The sequence below is a fragment of the Cynara cardunculus genome, assembly GCF_001531365.2.
Source record: "Cynara cardunculus var. scolymus isolate 2C chromosome LG 6, CcrdV1, whole genome shotgun sequence".
Lineage (NCBI taxonomy): Eukaryota > Viridiplantae > Streptophyta > Magnoliopsida > Asterales > Asteraceae > Cynara > Cynara cardunculus.
The window spans coordinates 681230-690715 of NC_037533.1; the positions used below are offsets into that span (position 1 = coordinate 681230).

The window sequence follows — 9486 nt, forward strand, 5'->3', positions numbered from 1 at the left end:
TTATTATTATTATTATTATTATTATTATTATTATTATTATCTATTGTGATTATGATTATTATCATCTATTATGATTTTGATTGTAATGATTGTTATCTATCTATACTATATTATAAAGCATTTGACAAAAAATCTTAAAAACTATTTTTTATGCATGAAGTACTGTATATTGATGCATATTACTTAAAATTCAAGATTACAAGTAAATATGTTTCAATTCGTATAACTAACTGCGGATAAACATAATCAAATAGAGGATAAACATCTCATTTTAAAATATAAAAAATCTAAAATATAATTAGAATAATTATAAAGTTCTAACAAAATAATCAATTATTATCATTATAAGAAAATTATATTATTAAACCAAATATAAATTACTCGTTATTAATCCTAAATTAAATTATTAAAAAAATTGAATTAAAAATTACACAAAAAATAAAAAGTTTAAATATTTAATTTGATACTAATATCGATATATTTTTGTCAAACTTTTATGATATCTTCAAATTTATATTTTATTCAAAAATAAAAACATTATCATTTTTTCAAAATCACATAAGACCATACTATAACATCGACTGAGATAAAGAATAAAATGAAATATTAAAATAAGATGTATCTCGTTAAATTGCACGAGTACCCTTCTAGTTATTATTAAGTTCGAATGTTCATCTTGATCATAAGTTCCTACTTATAATTTTCAATCTTATAAATGATTTTTATAAGTTATACTTCATACTCCATATATTTCGGTATTTTACAAAAAGATTAAAAAATACTATTGATATATTAAAATGTTGAATTTGACTTTATGTCGAAATATTTATTTGTCTAATAGCAAAATCTCTTCAAATGTTATTATTAATGTATTAAAACATTAAAGTTGCTTCATATGTCAAACTCATTTTTTTGGGCATCATGCCAAAAGCTCTATAATTAGTAATGTTATATTTAAAATTAAATAAATCGTAAAAATCGAAAGGATTTTATCAAACGGGTGTAAATAGCTCTAAGGTTTGTAGGGACTTAAGAAATTCATGTGATTCCCCTATTACCTAGAAATCCAAGAAATTTAGTGATTACTCTAGAAACTGAGATATTGATGAAGTATTATCAATAAAACGTAAAAAAAAAATACAAAAATCCAATATTGGTATGATAATGAATTTTCACGTGCATCATAATTTTTTATGAACAAAAAAGAGTTCATATATTATCCCTTATTTATGTAAATGGTTGAAACAATTTATCTGAGATTCGATGTCCTAAACTCAAAAGAACTTGAGTACCATAGATGGATATCCAATTAAAAGAATACTTTTGTCAGAAAGGTACAATAATATACTTAAAACCCATCAAAATCTATTGAACCTAAAAATCAATTGTTAAGGTACAAGTAAATACCTTGAGATTTTTGAGACTACACATCAGTCACAACCTATATAGGTAATATCATTAACTAGAATCTTCCAAGATTGTGGGACATCCTGAAAGGGATAATCGAGAATATTCATGAACATATACTTTTTCAACTAATTATACAGTGGAATGAAACCCACTTACTCGACTACAAGAAGGTAATTGATATTCAACAAAAAAATGTTGTCTCAAAAAGCGTCTCAATCTTTGTGACAAGCAACTCACATGATGGCATGATGTATAACATTATTTTCACCTTTCATAAATCATTAAATATTAATGAACTAATGTAAATTGAAATATAACCTTTAGACAAACTCATCAATCTACTGCAAGTGGTTGAGAGATATAACAAGGTTCATTCGAATAACAACACTAGACATGTTGAGACTAAGAAAATTCCCAAGGTCAATAGTGAAAGTGTTAGAGGTGAAAACAACTCCAAAGGATAGTGAGTTAAAGACAATTTTTTACACGTGACATCTATACACCATGTGGAGAGACTGTAGAAAGAATCAGGGTCATGGCAAGAGTTGAGAAGAATTTTCCAATCGTTGAAGCAGAGATGCAACTACTGTTCATAAAATAATGGACAATAAAAGAAAAATATGTACTAATAATCGCTCATATCAGAAAAGAAAACAAGATGAAAATAAACTATATCATATTAATTTAAGACTGATTGAGCATAAGTTTATTTGAAATTTATTTGAAGTATTAAATTAATTACATTTGTTGATGTAAAACCGAATATATAACCAATACAGACGTAAATAAATACATGAAAACAAATATAAAACTCTCAAAATTCTCCGTTCTGTGTAGAAATGCATCGAGGAAAACTTGAAAGTTTTTGTGGGACATCCCACACAAGCTTAAAAAATAAACGAATATTTATTTTATAATTCCTCCCACCATAGTACTTAGATAATGGACTATCATTTTTCTTGTTAGTACAAGATTAATAGTTACTAAAACACTATATTAATAGGAACCTTGTTAAATATTTGTATCAACTGTAAATGATATTATGAGAATGGAAATGAATATATGTACATTAACTCTAATGATATGAAAGGAACATATATTAGAGAAATAAACGTGTCAAATTAGTGAATTATTTAGGTCATTGAATCATATTTTGTCGCCAATAAAGAACTTTGGGACAATGACACACATATGTTTCAATACGACCATGTGGGACACCATGGTCATGGCATAATGATCCATGTGTTGCAAAATACACATTGACACATTTTCTTTAGAGTGAAATGTAAAATGAGACAATTGACAAAATTGCAACTGTTGACTTCTACAGTACAAGAAGCAACATACCATCATAATATGCTCTCTTGAATACCCACAACTTTTGTGCACCCTTATCCTTAGCCAAGACAGGAATGAGACCATCCTAAGAGCTGAGGATATAATACAAAAATATTCCATTCTCACAATGAATACAAGGTAATTTATGAACATAAACATATAGAATGCGAGCCATTAAATTATTTTATGGTTCTGGTTGATGCATCAGCACGAGGGACGCATGTCGCACCATTGTCCATTCGAAACGTTGCATTTGCAAAACTCCTAGCACAAATTATACGTTTGAGGGATCACCACCCCGATTATCCTATCAAGTCTATTCGACTTGATAATGCTGAAGAATTTACATCGCAAGCATATGATGATTATATAATGTGTATTGGATAGATGTAGAGCATCCCGTACCCCATGTGCATACACAAAATGGTTTTGTAGAAGCTATTATCAAAATGATACAGATGGTAGCCACAACATTGGTTATGCACACCAATTTACCCATTTTTGCATGGGGTTATGCAATATTACATGCAACACTACTTATTCGCTTTAGACCCACTGCTACCCAACCATTTTATGTGTACCAGTTGGTAACTGGATATGAGCCTAATATTTCACATCTACGCATATTTGGTTGTGCAGTACGCATGCCAATTGCGTCCCCACAACGCACTAAAATGGACTCTCAAAGACGATTACGTATATATGTTGGATATGAATCCCCAACAATTACTCGCTATTTAGAACCCCTGACGAGTGATCTATTTACTGCAAGGTTTGTGGATTGTCACTTTGATGAGACTTTCTTCCCGTCGTTAGGGTGAGATAGGAAAAAGGATTTTCCAAGGGAATGACAGGAATTGTCATGAAATGCACTTTGTTTCATTTTGATCCCCATACTTCATAATGTGAAAGTGAAGTGAAACGAATACTAAATCTTCAAACGAAAAAAACCGATACTTGATACCCCGTCAATTTCTTTGAGTTTCATTGGAAAAACGCCATCTCAGTCTCCAGATCTGCGATCTCTTCTTCCTCGTTGGATAAACGCCATCTCGTTAAAGAAGATCTGGGGGGGAGTTCTCCGAGACCGATCATTGCCTAACAAGAACTCTATTCGATTTTTTACCTAAACAATTATGGGTTCGTTCATTCACTCAGATCTACAAAGGAATCAAGTCACATATTAGGTTTTCACTTTCAAGATCTAATAGTTTTGAGGGTTTTTTGTTTGAATCCGATTTAGGTTTTTTTTTTTTTTTTGAATTCAATTCAAGGATTCTGATAATTTGCACAAATTGTTCTTGTGTGTGTTTATTGATCTCACTGGAGTTATTAGGGTTGTGTTTTTTTATGTAATTTGATTTCAGTTCAAGATTTTTGATTTATTTGTCGATCTTGATGTTGATTTGCTTTTGAAACTTGTAAAGATCTTCATGATAATGAATTGATTTTTTTAACTTGGTTTGGATCACAATGTAAAAATGACTAAAAATGGGTTTGAAACTGGGTAGAGGATGACGTTAGTGTGTAGGAGAAGATGACTGGTAATTCATCGAAGAAGATGACAGGTGGTTCATCAGAGAAGATGATCGGGAAAGGATTTGATCGAGGTTACATAACCCTTATATAAATTACATGATTGGTCCCTAGGTTCTCAATAGAAAATAAGAAAAAGAGTAAAAGAACTAAAATGACCAAAATACCTATTATGTCCCTTGCACATGGGCACTGTAACTAGGGCTGTAAACGAACCGAACGAACACGAACGGAGTCTTGTTCATGTTCGTTCGTTTAACTTAACCGAACAAACGAACGAACACGAACAGTAAACGAACGGAAATCTTTGTGTTCGTGTTCGTTCGTTTAAAAATAAGCATCAATCGGAAATAGAGTTCGAAAGAATGGGAAATCAACCCTCAAAGTGTTAACGTGAACACAAGTAAAAAATATAAATATAAATTCCAATTCATCATTTTTTATCTGTATTTTTTTTTGAACGACAGAGATTTTATAAAAATCTGACAAGAAGCTAGAAAAACATAGTACATGTAAGAAACAGTAAGAAGGGGTTTTGTAACCAATCCACTCAATTTTTTTTATATGTATTAGTTCGTTATATTTTCAAAACCCCTTTAAACCGAAAGTAACATTTGACACTTGCTAGAATTCAAATCATAAGTATTAACCTGGTTTGACTTTTTTAACACAACATGAATTCTGAAAAATCGAATCTCTTTTATCATTTGATCATTTTCAATATCCAAATCCATCAAACATCGATAGCATTTATTCAGTAATAAATTATACGGCCTTAATTTACGGAGACGTTATATTTACGGGTCAAATTTACAGACGTTACAACGAAAATGTCGGTAAATGAAGACATGTGTCAAGTTTACAGATGTTATATTGTAGATTTTTATATTTAAAATAAGATATTTATCAGTTTTGTATATGAATTCAAACATGGAGTTTTAAGAAGTTGTACTCATTCAAACATATACTGTAATCTTGAATTTTAAGTAATTTACATCAATAAACAGTACTTGATGTATAAAAAATAGTTTTTAGGAGTTTGTTTCAAATGATCTATAATATAGTACAAATGATTCATAATAAATAATTTATCCATATTCATCGTGAATGTATTATTCACAACTAAAAGAGTAATTGCGCAATGCAGCGAGATAAATCTTTATTTTAATGTTTAGTTTTTATTCTTCTCTATTGATGTATACGATTTTATGTGATTTTGAGAAAACGATAATGTTTTTATTTTTGAATGAAATATAAATTTGAAAATAACATAAAAATTTGAAAAAAATAAATCGATATCAGTATCAAATTAACTATCTAATAATTCCATTTTTTTGTGTAACTTCTTTAATTCGATCTTTTATTATACGTTAATTTAGATTTAATAACAAAGTAATTTATTTTTTAGTTTAATAATATAATTTTTTATAAAGACAATAATTAAACATTCTATTAGAACTCAAAGATTATCTTAATTATAATTTAGATTTTATATATTTAAAACAAATGTTTATTCTGTATTTGATTATGTTTATGTATAGTTAGTTACACAAATTTAATAATGAAACCTTAATAAGTTGTATTTATATAAAATTACTTGTAATTTTAAATTTTAAGTAATATACATCGATAAACAATATTTCATTCATAAAAATTATTTTTAAAAGTTTTTGTCAAACGCTTTATAATATAGTATAGATATATATTCATTAAAAAAAAAAAGAGAGTATAAAAGTACATAAATCAGTTATATCTGTTTCGAGAAAGCAGAGGGGGAACAAACACATCATTTCCGCAACCACAACGTCTTCACCGATCAGACGAAACCATCTCTCCGATATGCAAACCACCGGAAAAGCTGAAGCCGAGCGACTGCTTGCAATCGCCGACAAGCTATTACAAGGTAAAGATCTAACCGGCGCTCGTGATTTTGCTCAGTTAGCTCAAGAAACTGAGCCGTTACTCGAAGGCTCCGATCAGATCTTGGCTGTTGTTGATGTCCTTGTTGCCGGTGACAAACGAATTAAGAATCAAAATGATTGGTATGCAATCCTCCAACTAGAAAGCCAACGAAACGACGATGCTGATCTCATTAAACGACAGTATCGCCGGCTTGCACTTCTTCTTCATCCTGATAAGAACAAGTATGCCTTCGCCGATGCGGCGTTCAAGCTCGTTGCGGATGCTTGGGCTGTGTTGTCGGATCCTTCGAGGAAAACTGCTTATGACAATGAATTGTTTGCGTTTTCGAAGGTAGATCTAGTCGCAATGAAGAAAGAGAGAGATAAAGGGGACGGGAATCGATCAATTTCACGTGATAAGATTCCGGTGAGACGTGCCGACGGCGGAGCTTCGGCGAATATATGGACGGCGTGTCCTTACTGTTATAATCTATACGAGTACCCTAGGGTTTACGAGGGATGTTGTTTGAGGTGTGCAAATTGTCAACGGGCGTTTCAGGTAGTGCTTATACCTCCGGCTTCGTTGCCGCCGACTGTGCCTGGAAAAGAAGCGTATTACTGCTGTTGGGGGAATTTCCCGATGGGATTCGCTATGGCAAATTCCGAGATCACTAAGAGCGCTACGATGCCCAATTGGATGCCGCCGATGTTTCCAACTAATGGGACCGCTTGGCCATCAGCCAGTTCATTGCCGAACGGCAGCAGCGTGCCGCTGGCTGGAACTGGTGGCGATTCCTTGGGCGAAACGCCACCACAGGTCCAGCAGCAGCAGTCGGTACAAATGAAACCAGCACCTCCAACTGACGGCAGCATAGTTCCTAAAAAGAGAGGCAGACCGAGAAAGAATCCCCTGGCCTAAAAGCATTCAAAAACATTGGGTTTGATCACAATTCGTTGAAAAACGACTTCCAATTTTGGGGGTTTTCTCTAGTTGGTGAAGAAATTCTTCAAAATTCTGAGAGTCTCTCTCAAATGAATGAAGAAAATCAGACATATTAGGTTGGTAAGTAGTGTTATTTAATTTATTGTACTCCATGCTTATAGAAAAACCTACTTACATTACTTGTTTTCTTTTCACAAAACATAGCTTTTAACTGACATTGTAGATTTGAAATGTAAGTTAATCTATAATTTGCAGTGAAAAATCTTTGGACTAATGCTTCTAGCTTTATTGAATTTTCAAGTTCATTACCTGATGGGGTGTTGCTATTGAATTTGGAAAACACCCACAAACCACTCAGTCACTCACTACGAGTTCCTGTTCAAATTTTGCAAGAACATAATTTGGAGTACCTTTAGGAATTATAATATGTTGTTTCTACTTTATATTCCTTGTTTTCAGTCCAAGTTCAAAATTTTTATTAAACAGGATTTAATTGTGGAAGGGGACTTGTATGATTGGATATTGCTTCTATCAAGAACTATTCATCTAGTGGTCTTTTTCTTATTAATAGCAAACAGATTATTTAGCTGGGAGTTGCTATTTGAGCCCTCTTGTGTAAAATCAATACATCGGAAATATAGAGAGTAAGGTTCGATTTTAATGTGTTCGATAAAGTTTACAGGGAGGGTTCATTTAGACTCCACTAAAAACGAGATGATTGGCTACTACTTGCATTTTCGGATTGAATTGAAATTTCGTTTGCTTGTGTGTATCCTTTAGTCTCAATTCTTAGACAACCGATGCTTTCTTTTAATTGCTTTTCTTGGAGTTCTTCATCCGCTACACACAGACCATCAAACAAGTATATATGTAAGAACCTGTGTTCTCTTTTTAAACATGCTCTTTTAGATAGAATTCAAAAGAGTTTCACATACATCTTTTAACATGCTATATTTTGTTATGCTTGTGAACATTTGATGTCTTTTGGAGTAGAACTTGAAACATACTCATTTCTAGTGAGATCAAGTTGGCTGCTTTTTGAATACGAATGGTTTAGGCATACAAATTACAGGTACATGGCCCTAAAATGACCAAATTAGCAGACTCCTAGGCATGTTTTTATAGCTGAAAATTACCACCAGGCTCATTATTCTCTATTCCTTCAGATTTTATGGATTTCTTGCAGGGTTGGCCTTCCATTAGAAGACTAACTGTTTTGGTTTATTTGAGTTGCTAGGAATGATAGAGTTGAACTAATTTCCATTTCAAGTACACCTCTTGCCGGTTTGCAGAGGGTAGGATGTGTGGAGACCTTTTCTCCTGGTTTGCAGAGGGTAGGATGTGTGGAGACCTTTTCTCCTTGTCTCCAATAAGTAGAGAGGTTGTTTTCGTGAAAGATATGGACTTGCAAGAAGCTTTGTGAAGAATTTTTGGGTCTGAAAGTTTGTAGAAGAATGAAGTTTGGAATAGTTTGAGAAGAGCTTGAATTGTAAAGGGAGAACAAATAGGCACTGTACACAAGAGGAACAAAGAGTGTTTGTTAACAATTTAACGAGCTTAACGGGACTCACAACTTATTTAGTTTGTTATACATGATTGTTTGGTAGTGGCTTAATGATATAGAAAGTGCTTATTCGGTAAGCTTTTATGGGGGAGTTTTATGAAGAAAGCCAAGTTTTTTCCATGGGGTGGCTTAGGTGGCACGTGCCACCGTATTATTTATCCGCCGAAGGGTAAAAAATTTAGGTTTGTGAACGGTGCAACCGTATTTTTCTGAAACTCAAATCGTGCAACTGAAACCCAAATAAAATAAAGCCCAAATGGCTAAATCAAAAGCCTAATATGCAAACCCAATTAATCAAACAAACTACAACGCCTTAGGCTTAGCCCAATAGCCCTTAATTCTATAAAAACCATACTTGTTGTAATTAGTTTTTGGTATATATTAACCGTTTTCAAAAGATGGTCGGTACAAGTTTAAGAGTTGTTTATCATTTGTATAAAAACTATATTTTTTGTAATTATTTTTTGATCTATATTATATTATATTATATTAATTATGGTGCCACCGTTTGAAAAAGTTTCTGGGTTCGTCCCTGATTTTTTCAAATCTGCCCCGTCCAATTAAAAAACACGCTCCTTCTTTCTATGAAAACCTCCCCCAATCTATACAGATATATTAATCCACATAGTCAACTTTATTCATATAAGGCTTAATAAAAAATCAACCAAACAACTCCTAATTACATATATTGTCCCTATAGTATTCTCAAACTCTTGGGAATTTTGAAGTTGCTTTCATCTAATGGTAATTAACCTTGATGGATGTTAAGTACATCCCTTAAGGGTATTTTGGTC

General features: G+C 32.3%; 1 protein-coding gene across 1 annotated transcript; it reads left to right on the forward strand.

Annotated features, from left to right (window-relative positions):
• Window positions 1–6057: 6057 nt before the first annotated feature.
• Window positions 6058–7712, forward strand: LOC112514823. Its single transcript, XM_025121441.1, has one exon. The coding sequence runs from the start codon at window positions 6124–6126 to the stop codon at window positions 7102–7104; it is 981 nt and encodes a 326-aa protein (XP_024977209.1). The 5' UTR covers window positions 6058–6123; the 3' UTR covers window positions 7105–7712.
• The last annotated feature ends 1774 nt before the right edge of the window (window positions 7713–9486 follow it).

Bases quoted from the DNA above. Each gene is read 5' to 3' on its own strand.
- LOC112514823 (XM_025121441.1), top strand. From the start codon at position 6,124: ATGCAAACCACCGGAAAAGCTGAAGCCGAGCGACTGCTTGCAATCGCC.